Source organism: Rhopilema esculentum, chromosome 6 (genome assembly GCF_057945365.1).
Source record: "Rhopilema esculentum isolate cy_ngs chromosome 6, ASM5794536v1, whole genome shotgun sequence".
Taxonomy (NCBI): domain Eukaryota; kingdom Metazoa; phylum Cnidaria; class Scyphozoa; order Rhizostomeae; family Rhizostomatidae; genus Rhopilema; species Rhopilema esculentum.
In genome coordinates this window covers 3,420,132-3,441,551 of record NC_142820.1, presented here as the reverse complement: position 1 = coordinate 3,441,551, position 21,420 = coordinate 3,420,132, and the positions used below count along the sequence as shown (strand labels likewise).

Here is a 21,420-nt window from a genome sequence, read left to right as displayed (position 1 = left end):
ATTTTCACAGTTAAATAGCCCAAAAGCATAAAGCAAACTTAATGAAAATATATCTTAGCTTTGAATAATTTGAATTAGCTTTGAAAATATATCTTAGCTCTTTTTAGCATACTTCTTGATTAAATTGTGTATAGTAGTTTATTGGCTTTACTAAAATTGTTGCCATTCAGTTCCACTTCATTTTGGTGTATCCATTTTTTTCTCAGAGATGCCTCTACCTTCTTTGTTTACCAGCCAATCTAATAACTGACAATTATTTGCCTTTTATTCGACAATATTTTTATTCTTACCAACAAAATGATTATTTTAAAGACAGGCATATAACAAGTTTAGGGCCTAATAAGTCATGCTCCTCAAAATCATCAACCTATTCCTATATCTGGATTCTTTTTCCAACCATCTTCCCAAAGCAATATTATTCCCCAGTTTTTTTTGCAGCCATCGCCTGGAATATTTTCAGCCTATTGATGTCAGTAGTATACTACAACACAACGAAGTTGAATCCGATGTTTGGAAAGAAGCCTTATTAAAGTAAAGAAGCCCAGAAACAGTAAGACTTTGAACTATAATTAAAACCTCATGATTGATAGAAGAAGGGCAGGCATTCCCTGAATTGAGATTTCAACTATAAATTAACAAACAGATAAAAGTTATTTTCGTTAAAAAGTATCACTTATGGATGTTTTTTCTGTATTTCTAAAATAACCATAAACCGTTAACTTTAGATAAAACAGACACATTTTGATTTCACATTTCACAGATCTTTTAACATGCGTAAATGACAATCGACTAAACAAATATAAAATTATACTATCAAATAGCTATTTGAAGTACATAAATACTATGGCGGAATTCTTTCAAATGGTTCAGTATCCTTAAAACAAGGTTCAAACACACTTTCAACTATTTGATTGGCTTCTTCTTCACTCACGTCTCTGACACAAAGAATGCTTTTAACGGCTCTCTCTTTGACGCATTTCTAAAAAGATAAGTGTGATGCAACTAACAAGCATGTTAGGTATCAGTTTTGTATCGTTTGAACATGAATGCTAAAAGTTATCCCTTGTGCTTACGTGTGAAGCACATATAATACTAAATACCCTGTCAGTTTATTGAATAGCATTCGTTGTCATTTGCTTGCCTCTTAAAGGCAATCGACAGGGACTTAAGCAATCTCACATGATTCCACGCACATGCTCATTGATTGGCTAATATTGAGTGGCAGATGGCTTAAGCCACGTTTATATCTTTCGATTGTCTTTGAAAAGGGGAATGTAAACTATTTGGTATAGGAGTGAGAATATCCAATGGTTCTGTAAAATTGTAGACAAGAAACTATTTACGTGAACAATCATTGAAATAAGTTCTCTACTGTCACGTATTGCTGGGACCTAGGAGTGTCAGAGACTAGCTATCGAGAAATAACTTTTCTTTGTTTCTTTTGATCGAGAATGCTATGAGAAATGCTGACAAACCTTGCTAGGCATACATGTTATAATAAAATAACGTGATTAACACAGGAAGAGGCTTGGAAAAGTGATATATGTAGAGAAATCTCAGGTTAGATTGTAACGGAAAATTGACTCGGATCAAACAAAAAATAAAACATTTGAATGTTGAAACTAGACCAAGTCATCCAACTCAATAAAAATATCAGGGGTCAACTATAAGCTGTAATTTGTCTGGAAGATTCATATATCCTCACATGTATCCCAACTTAATTAAAATAATATCATACAAAAAGCACTGTAATTACCCCCAGACTAACTGTCTGGCTTTCAAGTATAGAGCAATTAAAACTCTTTGTTTACTCTTTGTAATTTTACCACATAAAGCTGTATGAGAGGGCTACTAATACATGGAAATGACGTAAACATAATCAAACTTTAAACATCCTCAAAAGTCGAGCTGCTTAAGTTGAAACCCCTTTCATACATTATTCTCCGTCCTGCGATTGATATGTACCCATTATAAGAGACAGTTCGCAGCTAAAATCCTTTGATTCATTGAGAAAACTATGAATGACCCAGACCTTACCAGATATTGATATTAATCGCACAATGAAGATTCATATTCAGTGTTAAGAAAGTAATTCTAGGTTTTTTTAAGCCAGTTTCTTCGTTTTTCTCACACAACCATTCATTAAGTGTCTTGGATTAAAACATTGCGCAAGCCATTACACGAATTAAGGTTGGTTTCATTCCAATTTAAAAGGGTACCACTGACCCAGGTTCACAGAAATGAGCTATCTAATAGTGCATGCATCAGCCAAGCATTTTGCTTAAGAAAAGTTAAACGATAGTAAACAAGAAAATGAATTTACCCAATGGCCAGCAAAAACATATTTTCAAAACCGTATTTTTACAAACAAGCTTCAAGGACGAGAAGACAATAACTCTAGGAAACTACTCATACGAAAATTGAATCAAAAGATGGCCTTTAAGGATAGACAGATCTAGCCCTCGTCAGGAAGCACTCTCGTATTTCTTCAATGTGTGTTGCACCGTGCATTGTTTGTGAAGAAAAGAATGACCCTGTATTCTGTGACAATTGAAGTAAATCATTTCACAAAAAGGTTTTTTGTTTTCAAATTATATTTAAAACTATTAAGAAGATACAAGAAGTTCTTTTCCATACCTGTTGGTGTGCTTTCCATCCAAATTTAAACCGGGACATTTCACGAGACATAAAGCAGTCTCCACTCAAATTTGCTGCACGTATCTAGCAAAAGAAGTAATCTGCATCATATCTACAATAGGGTATTCATGACTGCCACTGTTTTCACAAATTTAAGTGCAAGCTAAATTCCAAACGAAGTGTTACAAGGATGCAATCAATAAGATAAAAAAGAAGACAACATATGTTGTTCTTTTTCAGTTGTGCGTCTTTTCATTCAGAAATTAAAGTTTTCCGATGAGAAAACTTAAAATAACGAGATTTAGATCGCTTTAGCTGAGAGCCTCGGAGAGACCTTAATCAAATCACAGAAGAAGTGAATCCAGGATTTCTACACTTCTATTGACAGCTGGGAGACTAATCGTTTAATATTGCTTTGAAGCTGTAAGAATCTTGCTTTGGCCTTGCTTGGCTGTGAAAAACTCTGGCATGGGGATGCTGAGAATAAAGCAAGAACGACTACAAATATACTGCTGGTAAATAAAAGATGAGCATATTAGAACCAAAAGTGCATACTAGTATCCATATTGGAAGTAAAAGACTTTGGGTATATCAATGTGTAAATAACAGGCCAAAAGCTTCAATGAATCAGATAAATTTGGTTCCTTATGACCCAGCAAGCAACTAATGCGATCAGATTACATTATTTTTTCAGCGTTCTCTTTCTACGCGTGTTAGATCAGTTGTGATAGCGGATAGCATACCTCAAAGATAAGAAACCTCAGCATTATGGCACAAGGGAGCCAACGTTGTGGCTGTAGTGACCTGCAGAGAAAATTTCCGCCCCTTAATTGTCTATATTTTCAGACATGTCCTAAGTAGTACATGATAGCCCCTCCTCTTTGCCACGGGATGATAAGACTTAAGCAAAGATATATCTTTGGTGGAGCCAACAGAATCTCTATACTGGATTAAGGGGAAGAGTTGATAAGCTGGAGCCGGATGAGCAGTTGTCTAGCAAAAACAAAGGATTTCTTCCTTTAGACTAAAAGTATAGATTTAATGAGGTTGATTTGGAGGTCATCTGCTATAAGAAGAAGGCTCTAGTGAAACTTTCAAGTTCGAATATCAATTCAAACTAATTTGGTCTAGTGCAAAACAGCTCTTTGAATTTGCCGTAGCGCAATATTTGGTGATTGCCGTCGTATTTGCCGCAGTAGCAAAACTTACCGGCGGCAAAATGTTATCAGCCATTTTAGTAACTATATCTATTAACGATTCTCGACCGTTCGCGTCGTCTAAAAAATAGGTTGTATTGACTTTATTACTTAGCTAGTAACTAAGGACTTCTTTGCCAGTGACATTTTTAATGACTTTGGATCGAAAATGATCACTTCCGGTAGAGAAAATATGTCACTGAAGCAAACTCCTCATCTAGCGTGACCACAAATGCAGAGCCACGAGAAAGCTTGTTCTTGGGAAAATCCCCACATAGCAAAAGATTTTCCCTAAAAGTGGATAACTTTGTGTTTTTACCAAAGTATGTTTTCCGTCACACTGTCTCCTCACGACTGTGCTCACACGATAATTTCATTTGACCGCACTGACCTCTCGACTGAAGAAGAGTTCGTTTAGGATATTTTCAGAACTTTCGCCATAATCATTTTTGCCATTTCGGGGTAAATCAAAATAGTGGCATATTCTAAAAAAGCATACAACGGAAAGGTAGAATAAAGAAGAGGTCAAACAAAAATGTCCAGCCAGATACCAACCTCTGTGCAAGCAAGATGTCGGAGATTGTCCTTCTCGTACCGCACCCTGCATACGTCAAATGCATGAATCAGCTCATGTGTCATCACTTGGTTCATCACTGTTTGACTGGAAATGTTATTTTCACACATAACTACCTGTTACAAACAACAAGAAGCGATATATCAAATACTTTAAACAAAGAACGTCAGTCTGTTGAATGTTACAGTCGAGTCCTGTTAAGTCGGTCCGACTCAGCAAATCTCCGACTTAACAGGTACGACGTTTGACTTGAATGAGGTCGAAAAATCCAATGGGAATTCAAAATCAGTCCGAAAAAAATGAAAGTCTGAGTTTTCCAAGGTACGACTTAATCGGATTCTACTGTATATGATTTCATCAGCTAATGAAAGCCTTCCAAAAAACCTACATTATCTAACGTTTTTGATTTTGACAACAAATAAGAAAACTCTATCAAATTCATGTCGTATATCAAAACATTTTATTTACAGTATAATATCTTGATATATCATATCGCATAATAATTTCATCATATTATGATCACCTTATCGTTTTGACCATAATGATAACAACATGTTATATCATATTAAATTGTATGCTATTAAACGTATTTTGTCTATTACATCTATAATGTTTGTTACTTCAATTCTTAAATTTAATCTGTCTCACCTGTTTTCTCTCAGGATCAAATCCTCCATTGACTTTGTCTCCACATGGCTCACATGTTACATGTTTCTCTAGTATAAAATTGCTAAAATAAAACCTCATTATAAATGTTGGCCAATTCAAGATTTAAAAAGTTTGGAAAGAAAGTATTGATTTCTGGCAATTTTTTACCCAGCTTTTATTCAATGCATCTTTGATCTTATGAGATATGTTTAGGGATGCAAAAATTAAGCTGAGTACACTTAAAAATGTGTTACTCAAAAATATAGATAAATGGTAAATGATTACAGTTCATTTAACTCCTTTGTCATATTTATTTTTTAATAAACTATTTGTTTGACCATGATTCATTTGAAGGAAATTCTCATCAAATTGTTTAGCGAGCTATCTAGCTATCATCTTGTAACTTAGCCAAAGACCGAGATACAACTTTTTGCTTGGGGGCAGCCGTTACAAATGAGTGTAAAAACAGCCATATTTTGAAAAAGTATTTTACTTAACTTTTTTGGGAGGGGGGTGAGACTGAGTGAGCTTAGCCAATATATTGGTTGAAATTGTGATTGTAGTTCTTGGAATTGTGTTTGATAGTACATAAATATTCTGAACTTTATTGAAAAGTGAAAATTATGTTTGAATCATCAGCAAATAATTGATGTACTCACCAGCCTAGCTTCTCCATTGCCTGTATCATGAATTTGACATACGGATCTTGAAAGAGAAGGTATTAAAGAATTCAGGGCCTGTTCTAATAAATAAGCTTCAATAATACAATTTTCCCAGCTTTATAAGAAAAAAATGCTCTCTCAAAGCAAAAATTAATTATCGCTGAAAATTACTCTGGCTTTCCCTTTATTGTTATGCAGTAAAAGTAGCTTGAGTATTCAATAATTTTATGAAATAATAATGTTTTTCATTGATTTAGTAAACTTAATTTAAGACAACTTAATTTAACAATAGTTTGCTTTTGTAATTTTCGTTGTAAATTTATTTGTTTGCAAATGTAAATCTAAAAGATTGAATTCTTTTGAATATCTCTTAAAAAAGTTTAGGCCATATAACTCTTTTGCAGATTTTGCTATTATCTATAGGAAAATTGTATAAATCTAATGCCTTTACAGTTATGATTCAAAGTGAAAGTATTTTTTCAACGTTTCACTATATTTTTGGGATACATAAGCCCAGATTATTTGAAAAGAAGACTGCTCATATCTGAGCAAGGTTCTGTTGCAAACACGAATAGCCCAATGTTGTAGTTCTTTTATCAAATTTGTCCCAATGCTTTTTTAACTTAAGTGTACTCAGCAACAGTTTATCTCAGTGACAACAAAAACTTAATTGGGTTATCGTTGTGCATATTACCAGATTTTAAAATTTTGTCCAAGATTTCAAAATTTATGCAGTTATGTTGCATAAGGTACAAAATTTGAAAATGAGAACAAGGAAATCAATCTATACCATCAAGTAGCTTTCCACCAGTGGATCTTCTTTTTAAGAACGAGAATTAATGATTTAAATTTGCTCTAAAGAATAAAATTTCTGTCAAACTTGAAGCATAAGAATTATAAAACGTTTCCCCTTAAGCCTGATTTACACAAGTCGAATTTTTCGTGCGAAGCGAATTTTTTGCCACAAATTTTTTAGCTGCAAATTTTTCTCTCGAATTCAAAGTTCAATTTACACTAGCAGAAATTTTAATGCAAATTCGCTGCCAATATTACAAAAGAATATAGCAACTGTCCGAAGAGTGCTCTTATCAGCGAGTTTAAAATTTTAAATTCATCGAAAAAGCGAGCAAGACAGCAAAAAGTGATACTGGATTAGAAAAAATTATTTAAGACCTCTTCAGAAGGGGGAATTCCATATTTCGGTAAGAGAGGTTTACATTTACATTTATAAGACCAGGATAACTTCTTCAAATACTTTCAAATGTCACTATCAAAGCTTGCAAGAGCATGCGAGATCCAGTTGGTGCATCTGCTTAAAACTGTTTCTGTTGAGCAGGCCAATAAGCAGCCAACAATTCAGTAATTTGAAGAAATTTTGCCTATTTTTTTATTTCTGACACATTGGTAGGACGATGAAACTTTCAAGCCAGTTTTCGTCAAGTTGAAATTCAAATGTTTGGATAATAATCTGATGTGAATCCATTTACATGGATTGTGTACGAAGAACAGGAAATTAATAATTACCAACCTATTTCATTGACGTTTTAAAGGTGAGAGTGTTTGAGAAAAACAATGCGGAAATACGTAGGCCATCTGAAACCAAAACAGAAGTCAGATGTCTTCAAATGATGTTCTGATTGGTTTAATTTACAAGGCGAAAAAGTAGGAATGGTTTCTACTTTTTCGCTGCGAATTTTCTAATTTCTTCTTCTGCACATATTTTTCACGCATTCGCGACGAAAAATTCGCTTTGCACGAAAAACTTTGTCGCATGTAAATCAGGCTTTTGGCGGCAAATGTGGTGGAGCCATAAAGCTGCAGGGGGCACAGGGGGTTGTGCCCTTCCAAATGAAAGTTTTGACCACAAATTGCCCCCTCTGGCTACAATTACTCCAAATGATTTTTTGGCATAATTATAATTTTGAAAGATAATTGCTTTTGAAATGGACCCCATGTATTTTTAAAAGCAAGAAACTCTATTATCAGCTCCTTAGATTTATACACTTGACTACTTGCAAATTCTCAATGTTTCAAAATATTTTAAGCCACTATGTCCTGTCAGTCAACTATTTAGAGCAAACAATAGATTTTGCATAGCTTTTATGACTGATAAAACTTTGAGAATTAGCCTTTGATAAAACTACGGATACGTAATATGTAACAATAGCCCTATTGTGTAGTCCAATCAATGGGAAATTGAAATGGCCAGCAAAATGCATCAGGACATACTGCCTTTAATATTCAAATTGTGACAATTACAGCTGGGGTGCCAAAGAATGGAGAAAAGTGGCCTAGCTTCCTGTTAGCATAGTCACTTGTAAACAACTATGCTAGGAACAGGGTTGTAGCTCTAGCCCTACCTTTGTTAATGCCAATCAGTAGCCAATTTCTACTTTTGCTTTTGTTATTTAAGCAACATTTTCCGCAAAGGGCCCCCTTGTTGACACCAAGGAGGCATGTACAATCAAACCTCAGAAAGTTACCCGATTGACAAAGGAAATTTGGAAAGCGTTTGCAAGGTTTATAAGCAGGCAATTCTCAACCAGTTTTGAGAGCAAGCAATCAGAAACGTGCGCGCAAGTTTTTGCTGGAAAATTATGAAGTAGCTTCTCAAATTAAAGTGTACAGAATCCACAGAATTGCACTGGTGTGTAGTTATTTTTCAACAAGAGCTGATATTTACAGCTACGTGGTTGCCACGGCGCCGTCTTAGGTAGTTACTTTATAGTTTCTTGTCCTACTCTACCGATCTATATATAGGGCTGTAAGGTATCATGAAAGTTCACAGTGAGTATGAAGAAACAAAGACAAGATAACAGTTCTTTTTAAACATCCTTCCGGCTCCATCAAAAGTTGCGAGTTTTTCTGCCTCCCCCTTATACTTCTAAGAAATATTTTTATTTTATGAAAATAAATCAAAGAAAATTTGTAGGCACAGGTCAACCTGTCTGTAGCCCTCTCTTGCGAGGCGGGCAAAACATACCGGCGATTTCAGACACATACCTGATCTGCACGATTTTTCTGCGCGCTGCATGCATTTTGTGTGGATTTTTGTTGAGACATTCCCTGAGGATCCCGGAAAGTTGCTCTTGCTTGCATCCGAGTCCCCTCGTGCAGTATCCGCCATTTATAGACGAAGCCTCGTTTTGGAGTTCAAATTTGGAAGTGAAACTTTCCCATCATTATGAAAGCAGTTTAGATGTAGTTTGCACAAATGCACCACTCAGCCAATTTAGAGAATTGGTATGTACTTTCTTTATTTCTACGTCCCGTGAATATCTCTGCTGAGCATGTCTCTTTTATTTGATGTCATTTTAATCATTTTTATGGTCAAACGAACCATTTATTATAAATAGGCCAAACTACATATTTTCGTTCGCATTTTCCTCTATTTTTTATAATTTCCCTACTATTGACCGTAAGAATTCTTTATACTTTTACAATTTAATGCTATCACGCACAATATTATAAAAAATTTGCTTTAGACACAGTATGCATCCTTCATACTATCGCTCTATTATTTTTCTTTACTCTCTACATTCTCTGGCAGTAAGAGACTTTGAACAAGGAAAAAATTTATCCCAATAATTTTCAAAGCTGTACTTTACAAACAATACAAAAACATGGTAATTCTTTGCAAACTGGTTCTTGAGACACAATTTTTTTTTCGAAAAAAGAGAAATACAACATGTTTATTTTCAGTTGGGTGAAATATTTGCATTGAGATTCCACTGATCCATCATTATAAAACATGCATAAGATTAGGTAACATTTCAATAAATCCTAAACTACCTTGCAAAGCATACTTATCATTCAGTGTAGTGCCATAAAGCCATATTTTTTCTTCGCCGCTGCAAGCCTTGCTGAAATTGATCTGTATGAGGGTACATTTACAATTCTTTATCATTTTCCTGCAATATTTACTGTCAGCTACTGAAAGTTTATTTGTTTGTGAAAATTTAATGCAATTTTGCATAATGACGCAAACCAGTTTTGATGGAAATTGGCTAAAGCCAAGTGTTCTGCTGTTTGTGTTGCTAAGCTCTTGTTCTTTTTGACCTTGATAAATGGTTTTATTCTTCTTGTTTTCCAATTTTATCCATATGTTGAAAGTGGCAGTCTTTCTGCATCCAATGATATTAGCAATTTAATGATATCTTTTTTCCATCATTGTGATAAAACATTATTTCTAGACACTGTTCATGAGCCAATGTTTTTGTTTTGGTCGATGCCATCTTGAGAAAAACCCTTTTACAGATTGATAAGGATAATTTTTTGACAAATAAATATATCAATGGCAAAAAAAGATTCAAGAAAAAGTTTGAGGAAATTGATAAAAACTTTTATGAAAACTGCCTTTGAAATTTGTAAACAAATTTCTCTAACAACAGATTCGCAACTACAAAATCTGTAAATTTGAAACTTTGGGGATACTTTTGGGAGAAGAGTGTAGCCAAAATCACAGTTTATATGCTTCTTTTATGGTATCATTTTCATCAACTTATTTTCTTTATCATTGTTTATATAAAACCATCCTCGTTGCCACTGCTTTTATATTCATTCTGATATTGATATGCTTCTAATTACAAACTAACATCTTTGGAGCAGCAATATATTAACCTTAAGTATTATTGATGCAAAATTACTTAATAATATGTTCATATTCCAATCAGAAAGTAAATTGTTCATCACCTTACGAAGTATTGTTTTTCATTACAAAATTTGTAGATGAATTTGTTTATGTTTGCTTAATTTATAAAAATCTTTTGACCAAAAGGCTCTGAAGATGACCTGTTTAGCAAATGCTTAATTATGTAAGTTGTGATTTGCATGAAAACAGTTATTTTTGTCCAATGATCTCTTCCTGAAAGTACATGTAGCAAATTTAAGGGTCAAATTTTTTGTTGATTGTGCTGCTCCCAATCTAATTAACTTGAAGTTGCAGTAAAATTGTGCAAGAAAAATAAGAGCAAATTTTTAAAATTGACATTTCAAGCATATCCATTTATCAAGTGAAGATAGAAAGCAATATTTGAATTTATATGTATTATAAATAAATGTAGATATATTGCAGATGTGTTAATTGTTTGTTTAGTCCAGAAGGATATAATGTCCAAAGTTTGATGGCGATTCGTTTTTCTCCACCCAATCATTTTTTTGTCAGTTGAAAATGTTACCATAATTTTCTAACATGCACTACAGCTAATTTTTTTTATTTCTTTGATTTCTTCAGGAAAACAACTGAGATGAAACTTTCTTATATTATTGTTTGAGATGAAGCCCATGAATATTGATGAAACTGCTCCCATAGATCATCTCTTGCCTTTTCAAACTGCATTTGGTTGCTGTGTTGAGTCAAAGGGAGTGACATATGCTATACCGTCGCAGACTGCGAATGCTCCTTTGCAGTGGCAGCTTGAGGTGCATTTGCACAACTCTTTTTTCTTTGAGTTTCATTTCATTGCTAATGATGGGGATTTTTTATCATCGGCAAAATCACATGTTTTCGTTTCCAGAGATAAAAAATATGCAACAGTCGGAATTACCCATTGTTAATTACGAGCCTTTTTGTGGACCGCATACCTTTTACAGATCGCTTCAGCTGATGTCCATTCCGAGCAAGACTGCACCTGATAATAGTTCCATATGTAGTGTCTCTTTGGTTGATGATTCTGTTTGCAGTGATATTTTTATGAGATACTATCAGACCTTCCCTGTCGAAAAATGTCAGTCTTCGCAAATGGACTTTTGTAAATTACTAGACCATTCTTCCATACAATATAGCAATTTTCCTTTTAACTGCGACTTAGCATCTTGCAGTAAGAAACATACTGGGTCGTTTGCTATTATCAATGCATCTTCTGGCGCGTTGATCAGGTACAAGTTCAAGATTGATGATTTCGATGCCAAACATGTGGCAAAGGTTGCAGATCAAGCTGTGGCTGAAAGAAATCCCTTCATGTTTTTTGAATGCACTGACAGCGTTTCGCAAAAACACCACCGGCAGCTCTTGGTTCTTCCATATGTTTCTTATCCGTCCCGGAGGTATCAGAGTCGGAAGAGCTTTCACATCAACATCAATATGGTGTTGGTGGATTCCGTTTCTAGACCGCATTTTTACCGCTCTCTTCCAAATACTGTCAGATATCTTGAGAATTTGGCGTCATCAGATAATGTATCTGTGTTAGATTTTGAGCTGTTCCATAGCATAAAAGATCGAACATATGAAAATCTGAAAGCTCTGTTTTCTGGAGATGCTGTCAACTTTGGGGAAAAATTTGAAGGCATTGCTGAGCCCCCGTCACGTGTCAGATTTGAGAAACTTTTTGATCAATTTAAAAGGATTGGTTACGAAACGCTATATCAAGAAGACTTATGCTGGGAGTACGACTGGGGTCTGATTAAAGACACGGGTGTTTACATGCAGCATTTACCAAAAGGTGAAAGGTTTTCAGTATTTATGAAAGCCATCAGGAATAGTGGCATTGACGACATAGGCCTAAGTCACTCCAGTTGTGAGATATTTCGAAATCTTGGCATCATTGATCAGTTTAATTTTCCAGATAGTATATGTTATGGTAATAGGTACCAGCATGATTATTTCTTAGATTATATAGAAAGGGCTTTCAAGAAAAAGGGCAGGAAGCCTTTGTTTTCGTTTTTAATTACAGACGTGGGTCATGAAGGGACTGGGAAACGAATACGAACACTGGATGACTCGCTTGTGAGATTTCTGTCTGCAGTAACGTCGTTAGAAGACACCATTCATATCATCTTTTCGGACCATGGTAACTCTTATGGACCGTTCTCGCGCACTTCAGAAGGTCTTTTTGAGATATACCATCCTTTCATGTTTATGATTATACCAAAAAAGGTGTTTGCGAAAATCGGGAAATCGCGGATGAAACACTTGATGGATAACCAGCGAAGACTCGTGACGATACGCGATTTGCGTAACACATTGCTGCAGTTGCGGCATATATCAATTAGCCATAAAAATTCAACACACCAATCAGCATTATCTTCAATGCAAGGTTTGTTTCAACCTGTCTCTGCAGCAAGGCGATGCGATGATCTCGGCCTCCTTCGCAACTCCCTTTGTTATTGCCAGGGCTGGAGGATGTCATTACCTGTTAGTTCAGTCCATTTTCTGATGGCTGAGTACGCCCTTGCAGTGATTAACAAAAAAATAGTTAGATCACAACTGAACAAAAATGACATCACGGTTGAAAATGGCCGAGTTTGTCAACAGCTCGTAGGCACAAATGTCACTAATGTTTGGCAGAGAAAGGAAAAGGTATCGGTTACCACTGGGTTTGATGTTCAAGTACAGAGAGATGATTCATTTAGCATTGTACTTTCATCAGTAATAGACGATGGTAATACTTTTAACTTTAAGATAAAGTCGGTTGAGAGGCGGTCAAGTTATGGCCGGTACAGGCCGTGTGCCAACCGTAATGTCGCTTTGAAGTTCTGTGTTTGCTCACTAAAGAAGGCCGAGAAACTAATTTCTAGTGCTTTTCCAGGGTCGGCATTTACATCGATGTTTGGTGTTAATACGATTTATAAAAAGATTGATGGTGACTGTCTTTATATTCTGAGGCGCGTCTATAAAGCAGGAGTTATTTTCGAAGCATCAAACGCTTGCTGGAATACCTCTTATACTGTGAAATTAAGATTAAAATTGACAAACATGAAACTAGCAGCAGATAGGCAAAGATTTCTTGTTCCAGCTGGTGCTTTTCGACATCTAGCGGTTGTTGTCATGGATAAACCGGGTTTCGAATGGCAATATGAATACACCATAGAGCTTTCTAAGTTATCCTCCGATTCAAAAACGAAGGGGTAAATGCTCATCCTTTATGATCAAGCGAGGACACGATAAGCAGTATTGTGAACGAGACTCCACAATTCCTCGATGTGTATTTTCTTTCAATTGATGGGGGTACCATTACTAGTAAGATTTTCAGAGAGAAAACCAAATGAATCGCAAATTGATTAAAATAAATGAAGATTACAAAAACTATTTTTAAATAAAACATTTTAATGTATTTTTTATACAATTCTTATACAATTTTTTATACACTTTTTAAAATCCCGTAGCAACTTGTATCAATCAGCGTGTCACTTGTAGCTATTTTTATGCCAATGTGAGTTGGCACTTTTCAATAAGACGTAATGAATTGCCTGGTATTAATACCTTAAAAGCATTTAACAGTTATCTGTGTTATTTATCTATGTAATTACCGCCTGAATTACTGGTGAATCATTTTTTGCAGTAAATTATTTCTAACACTCTCATCAAAACCTATAAACCATGGATCCCGATTGTATTCAACGAGACGAACAGCTAGCAGAAGCAGTAAGACCGTACCCATGTCTTCACGAGAAAAGAAAAATAGACTGCAATGTAAGAATGTCATGGCCAATACCTAGTGAAAAATGGCCAATACCTGCCGCAATCACTGCAATGAGATGCTTGCTTGTAAGGGGCGCCATGTTGATTGTACAAACAAAAATTTTTCGCGCTAATCGTTTATTTGTGCATTGGAAAGTTGAAAACTGCCACCACATTGATAAATTTAATCGCGATTTTTGCGTTTGTCGCCCTTTTCATGATAATCGTGGCGCGATAATCACGTTTGAATCATATTTCCACTGGACGACTGTTGCGATAAAAGCGAACAGTCATTTGAATTTGTGGTCGCCCAGTGGGAACGAGGCTTTAAGGATTAGTCGATTGCCTTTAAAGACTCTTGCGCAACCGGCATGCCTTGGAACTTTATTTTCAAAACCGGCCTAATACTTTACTGCATGAAAACCCAAAATACCGCCAGTTCCTTCTCAATTAGAAAACAGCTACCGCAAAGCATGTTGGTTGCGCGAAGGCTTTTAAGATGTAAATTTGAATGAGTCTTTATTTAGGGAATGTCTCAGGTCACAAACGGTAAAAATTCAGTGTAATACGGATGTTTACGTTTCTTATAAATCCCAGCGGCCTTGCACGCTAGAAAAACAACGGATCCGAAGCGTTCATGTTGTTGGAATTTTTTTCTTTACGAATATTCAGACTGATTCTTTATTAAAAAGCATGAATGGTCTTTTCTGCTTTATTGCATTCTTGCTTATGGGGATTTGGCTTGTCCTAAAGCAATAAGTAATTATTTGACTGGCATCATTGCGCGCTTAACAGTCGTATCAAAATTGAAGCGATCATTATATGGCACATGGTTTTCAACTTTCTGAAAAAGCCACTTACATTTTTCGAACTAAAAAATAGCGTGTATAATTAGATTTGAGCCCATGGCAGTTTACCATGGGCTCAAATCTAATTTTACACGCTATTTTTTAACGAAGGGTGGTAAAAATGCTCAATTTTTGGCTTTGGCCTAAGTTTGTTTACACTTTCCGGGGCAGTCACTGGCACAGCGGCGAAAGAGGCCACGTGTTCTAGCGCAAGCTCACCGCCAACCAAGACTTGAGCTTTGTGCTATCTCAACTACAAGCCCTACCAAAGTTTCCCAAGACTAGTGTCAGTTTTTGATGACAAATTGAGCTATAATCTCCCCCTTGCAACAATATTTGTTTACTATCAAAAATAAGGAGACTATGAAGAACTTTTTTTTCTTGTGAATTGTTTGATATTTTTAGAGACTATAGATATTGTTCTGGATGGAAGGAGGTAGAATAAGTAGTATTCTGGAGAAGAAACGAAAACAAGAAAAAAACAACGCAAATTTCTGGTGTTCAAAAAACATATGCTTGAACAGATCTTGTAATTTTGTTTGTTTTCTAAGACTGTGCTTCCAAACCTTGAAATTCCTCCATGATACTCATTTCCCCAAAGCATCAACTGCTTGTCCCATGAGTCTTCTGTTTGTTGTCTTCAAGAAGGCGTTTGCCCCTGGTGAAGATATGCTTTCAACAATCTCGAGGTATTCTTCGGCAGAATTAATTTGAGCTCAACTATAGCTTCACGTTTATGAGAAAAATACTTGAGGTTAATTAACTGAGAGTCACAGAGACGTCTTAACTTGGTGTAGAGCGTGATAGAAACTGGCTACGTGAGGTATGGAAGACCTTCGCTACGCAACAAATGTAAGGTAGGCCTAGGCTTCGTCATTATTCGTTTGTTTTGAAAGTATCAAGTGAATATTTAATCTTATATTGAATTAATCTTATATATAATACTTCAAAAACTGCACATTAAAGCAGTAGTTGGATTCCAATGTCCTCGACTTCAACTTTGCTGACTTCTGCCAAATAGCAAAATACTCAACTGCAATATGTTTACACTGTTTTTACGGTGGTAAGGGTAGCATAATTCTGTGAATGAATAAAAGGTCACGATAGCAGGCTGCTCGACGGACTCCAAGGAGTTCTTGCGGCGAAAAATCGATGAAAATGTAGCAAATAAGAAACATCGCAATGCGACGAGAATGAACAACAGTAAATATACACGTAAATTAATGAAGGCTAGTATTATAATGATGTAGCATAATATTATAATAATAATAATGGATAATTCTGTTGGCATTCAATTTTCTAAAGTCTCATTGGGTAAATTCTTCTTATTGGGGAACAGAAAACCAACGCTTTATTATGCTCAATAATAGAGCTCGTGGATTTGATTAGCAGTATTACTGTTAAAATATCTTATTTTAGCTTGCTCTACGCAAATTGTTCAAGAGCCAATTGGGACAAATCAAATGTAAGAACCAATAAAAATACTCCTTTTTATAACCATTGTTCTAAACGACTAATCAGCGTTGCGGCAGACCTGAAACAAGTTTTCTTACAAGCCTTCTTGTTGCAGCTTTCCCCTTCGTTTTTTGTTTGTTTGAAACATAAAACGAAATTAAGTTCTGCCTTAGATGGCCTAAACTCAGCCCAAAGGCCTTTTATTTGCTTTCTATGGCCTATCTTCAGCACTAAGACTTATGATGCGCTTGCCCGGTCTGCATGTAGAGCTCCCTAGCCACGAACAACCTATATATACGCACGTGCTTTGTACAACTGTTTTCTTATAAGCTGACCAGTGATCTTATATAAACTAACCAGTGATCTTACTTCATATAAGCTGACCATGCTCAGGCTCAAAGCTTGTCTCATGTCTCCCTCTTTAACAAACGATGTCGCGCTTTAACTCCTTGGGCCTTGTTGCTTCAATTACCAACCTTGTTTACGATAACAAATCTGAAAAAACAGGAAAGATAACTGATGAACATTTGCATTGAAAATTCGCATTCCTTATTAAGTTACTTAGAGGATAAAGAGGTAGTGTTATTGTCCGTTTGCAGTTTGCTCTAGCATTGCAGTCACGTTAATGCCGACAGAATTTTCCATGGACTCCCATTGTCGAGTTTATTAAATAATGTTATTTTCTTTTGCTTGCCAATGAATGGAGATCTTTTCCCTCAAGGCTGGCTTCCGACATGAACGACCCCTGTAATACTGTCTCATTAGAGAAAGTCTTCAAACCAATACCAATTCTCATTATCCGTGCTAAATGTCTCACTAACAGAATTCCATTAGGTTTGTTACAACCCTCCCGGTTGCTTTTTGCCTCGTGTCGAGCTAAAGCCCTGGCAAAACGACTAAACATTTCACTAAACTTTCACTGTGAAAGGTTTAGTCGTTTTGCCACCCTGTTTAGTGTTGTTTAGTCATGTTGAGTGTTGTTGAGCAAAGTTTGATCCTGGTCAAAAGATTTTAGCGTTGTTTAGTGTTGTTTAGCGAATGTTTAGTCGTTTTGCCACCAATTAAACATTTGTTGTGATCGCGCAGGCGCACTAGCTGTGGAAATCCAAAGGTTTTCGTCTGTTTTCGTTGGTTTTCCTGTCCCTACGTGACCCTTAAAGCTTTTATGAGACATCTGCATATCTCGTTGTACGCCACTGTCTTCTTCAACAGTCAATGTGCTAAAAAGTCTTTTGTTTCCCCGTCGCTTCATCCAATAAAATAAACCAAAAGCAAATTCCTATGCAAGATCCCCAACAACCCAACAGCGTCAAAGACAGCTCGCAGTTCAAAAAAGTTGAGTGAAGTTTAGTGAAAAGTTTAGTCACATTTTGCCACCCTCGCTAAACTTCACTCAACTTCACTAAACAAAAGTTAAGTGTAATGTTTAGTGAAATGTTTAGTCGTTTTGCCAGGGCTTAAGGCGAACTCGAATAATTAGAATAAGAACCAATTTTGGATGATGGATGACTTAGAGCGAAGGGCACAAGAAAAGCAATTTTTAAAGGAGGGAAAGCATCCCATAGTTTTCATCCAGTAGCGTCTTGGAGCTTAAACGATTGACATATCCACATTCAATTTTCTAGGATTTGCACGCTGAGTCCAAAATTAGAGAGGACTGAAATGAAGGGAAATTGTGAATGGAAAAAAAACTGGATACATCTTATCGTCGTTGCTTCCTTGGCGCGAAACTGAATAATGTTAAGAACGAGACATTACTTAAAGTAAACTATCTCTTCTGCTTCTAGGTTTTAAAATGCATTGGGTTTGTACAAACACGGGTTGCGCACAATGAGCTTCTAAACTTTTAGGATTATCTATCTATCCCCATTTGCTTTACAACCAAGTTGTAGGAGAAACTATTTTAGGAAGAATTATGAATATAAAAAGGCAAAAAAGCTCCTAAAGATACTAAAAAAGCATGATGGACTAAAATGCGACCAGAAATCAATATCCTTAAATAAATTTTTTAATGGTAGCATATTAAGTGAACTATTAATTTACGTTTCAAAGTTTAGACACACTTCTTGTAAATTTTTTCACGCCTATAGCAACAAAGCTGTTTCTCTTAGTTTTCTCATTACTCCAAAACTGTTGCTTATGCATACCTTAACTTCAACTAGTTTATTAGCCACTATGTAATTGTCACTTTTTCATTATTCTAGCCTTTTTGCACCAGGTTTTAATCATCCAAAACCAACTGTGTTCAATAAGATAACAGAAACTGTAAAACCAATTCTTTCCAAAGATCAAATCATATAAAGACTCTGCATAAGGACAAATCTTGAGAAATTGTCCCTAATAATGTCTTCATTTAACATTATTTCGGTTGCCTCAATAGAATGCTTATATTTTACCAGTGGGCGGAAAAATGAGACAAAAATGTCTTGTTTGTGAAACCAAGAATTATCTCATTGAAACTTTCCAAGGCTCTGTATGTATGTTTGACGTTCGTTCAATCCATGCGAAATATCTCAGCTATTAATTTCAAGCAACCGAGATAATCTCTACATTGGATTTATTTATTTTGATCTGATCTCCATTATGCTAGATGCTTCATTAACTTACAGCTTAAATCATCAAATCGATTCCTGAGGTCGAACTGTTTAAGCTCGGTTATAACTTTGACGCAAAACCCTGGTGAATTATCCTCTATATTTCCTTATCTTGTTTGGAACTGCAAACATCCTTTCTCGAGCATTCAAAATATTATCTGGAATAAGCCATTAATTTCTGACAAATGTCATCAAGCTTGTAGATTAGGCAATGTTTTTCATGCGGAGGTTTTTTTAGAAGAGAACCAATCTAGCAAATTGAGCAGATGAGACCTGGAATGAAGGATTATGGCGGTAAAATTCCATAGTCTATTTCGATCCACAACTGGGCGTATTTATTTCCTAGCTTATAATTTCGATCTATTTTTAATATTTTATACTTTGAGGAGTGTCAGACGTAAACTTAGGCATTTTTCAAAATGTTTTCTTTTTAAAAGCCATTTGTAATTCGTACTACCAAAAAACGTTTTCCATTTCCCTAAGTGGTATGGTATTAACAACCTTTAAAACCAGCTATGCACCCTGGTTTTCCCAAGTGAAAACTCTTAATGGCAAGAGTGTATACAATGACGTCTTAATCATGCAAGACCTTGAGAATCGTGGAAAGCACAAGCTGTTTATGCATACCATAATTAACTTCAACTAGCCACTGTGTAATTGACTCTTTATTATCATTCTAGCCTTTTTGCATCGGTACAGTGTTTTTGCATCACAATGATTTCTCTCGAAGGTTTCTTGCTCCGGAAAATTAGCTAGAAAAAGTTATTTTATATTTTACGTCAGCGTCATGCTTTTTTAGTTTGCATTTGAAGCAGACATCCGTATATGGGGCATTAATACTGCGCGGGAGCTTGGGACTAGTTTTGGACGTTGCTTCAAGTTCAACCATAGAAATATTACCATTTCTATCAGTTCAACGAATTGTTTTTATAGGTCTTGCAGGCGACACATGGTGAGTTTCCCCGTGTCCAAAATTTAGGGACGGTACGACCTAATCGCTAACTTCCACGTATCAATAACTGACTGACATAAATTTACTTTTTTGATCGTATGTTTAAGTTTGTAATATCAATTTTAAATACTAGTCTTGATGGGCAACCATGTTGCCCATTGCCTCTCTATTCCACATGCTATACCTTAAAAGTAAAATGCTCCTCTTGTTAGGCAAAGTGCTCTTATCAATTAAAAAGGAAAAATATCTACAATTCTTGATTCCTTGCAATGGCACAGGACCAGAAATGTTTTTAAACCGAAAAAGGCTGATCAAAGAAGATAAGATGATTTACTAGATTCCGATACTATTCAAAGACACTTTCAATTTGCTCACTCAAAAAGTATATTTTAAAGAAAAGCTGTAAGGAGAGAGAGAGCACAACCCTGTATTTGTGAAACTGACATCAAGTCTCTGTAGTTTTTACTTAGAAAATATTATATGATCATGAATGATCTTTCCAAGTAAAGAATGTTTATTTGGTTGAAGCTGCCACGTCTTTGATAATATGCATTCTTAATTTATTTATGCATATTTTTCCTCTCTTTTTCAATTTTTCTTTTTCTCTGTTCGTTTCTTACTTTCAAAGGAAACTTATGCTATAAAGAAAGAGAAAGCATAGATCATGTTATTCTGTTGATGCTTATCAAATGACAATTTAAGATCTAGAAATAGTGAAAGCATAATGGTGTTTGGATAAAGGCCCTTTTACACGGTCTGAATATTTCATCTGACACTAATACTGTTGAATATCACATTGTTGATCATATCATAATCTTCATTTTTATGCATAATACGCAATAGTTGGGCAGGAAACTGTTCCTTTATTTCGACAATGTTATTTTCAATTAATTATATAACAATTTTAGTCTGTAGGCAGAGCAGATGCTTCTTTTTTAATAATTTTTACCAAAAAAAATCAGAAAAGAAATTGAAAAGTTTCTAGGCCAAAGCTCCTGGCTTCCTCTTTTATTCTTTTTAGCTGTTTCCATACACTCTTAATTCTGAAAATATTCAAAATATATTTTTCAATGTTTCAAATATAGAGGCTGAATAATTTATTACTTAATCTGTTTAAATTTCGATTTAAAATCGGCTATGATCGCACCTTGAATTGATTCTTAGAATATTTTTAGAAGATAATACAGAGTGGTGCATCTTTAACAAGCCTTAAATGTCTTATATCATTATACCAAGAAGTACCACTACTAGAAACTAACTTTCTGCTATCATTAAAATTCTCCGGATTGACATTTCATGTTCGTTTTGTGGCAATGCAAAACATAGCCGGTATGTTCTCTTTGCACTGCATGGCAAAAAGTGAACATCCATTGCTCAGGTCAAAAAGATTTTATTAGTTGGTTTTCTATTTAGATGTCTCTTTATAAGCACACCCCGAAAAATGACCCAGCACTCT

General features: G+C 35.4%; 2 protein-coding genes across 7 annotated transcripts in view; one reads left to right on the top strand and one right to left on the bottom strand.

Annotated features, from left to right (window-relative positions):
* Positions 1 to 21,420, top strand: part of LOC135686453 (UPF0462 protein C4orf33 homolog) — an 85,823-nt gene that overhangs the window by 5,078 nt on the left and 59,325 nt on the right. For 2 of the 6 annotated variants that reach the window (XM_089109002.1, XM_065202678.2), the window contains exons 1-2: positions 8,877 to 8,960; positions 10,951 to 15,820. In XM_089109002.1, the coding sequence (XP_088965128.1) occupies positions 11,089 to 13,566 (2,478 nt within the window). In that variant the 5' untranslated portion in view covers positions 8,877 to 8,960; positions 10,951 to 11,088 and the 3' untranslated portion in view covers positions 13,567 to 15,820. Of the gene's footprint in view, positions 1 to 438; positions 8,961 to 10,950; positions 15,821 to 21,420 lie in introns of those variants that run through there. The other 4 variants (XM_089109003.1, XM_065202683.2, XM_089109004.1 and 1 more) reach the window with 2 other exon arrangements.
* Positions 727 to 8,871, bottom strand: LOC135686452 (mitochondrial inner membrane protease ATP23 homolog). The gene is made up of 6 exons (XM_065202682.2): positions 8,721 to 8,871; positions 5,715 to 5,760; positions 5,056 to 5,137; positions 4,389 to 4,523; positions 2,638 to 2,721; positions 727 to 979 (listed from the first exon to the last, which is right to left on the bottom strand). The coding sequence occupies exons 1-6, from the start codon at positions 8,842 to 8,844 to the stop codon at positions 842 to 844; spliced, it is 609 nt and encodes a 202-aa protein (XP_065058754.1). The 5' UTR covers positions 8,845 to 8,871; the 3' UTR covers positions 727 to 841.

What these genes read in the sequence shown, in the direction of transcription:
- LOC135686452 (XM_065202682.2), bottom strand. Translation starts at nt 8,844, where the DNA reads ATGGCGGATACTGCACGAGGGGACTCGGATGCAAGCAAGAGCAACTTT. An exon ending in GCAATGGAGAAGCTAGGCTG is followed by an intron (nt 5,138 to 5,714) that starts GTGAGTACATCA and finishes GTTTTATTTTAG; the next exon opens with CAATTTTATACTAGAGAAAC. An exon ending in GATGGAAAGCACACCAACAG is followed by an intron (nt 980 to 2,637) that starts GTATGGAAAAGA and finishes TTATCTTTTTAG; the next exon opens with AAATGCGTCAAAGAGAGAGC.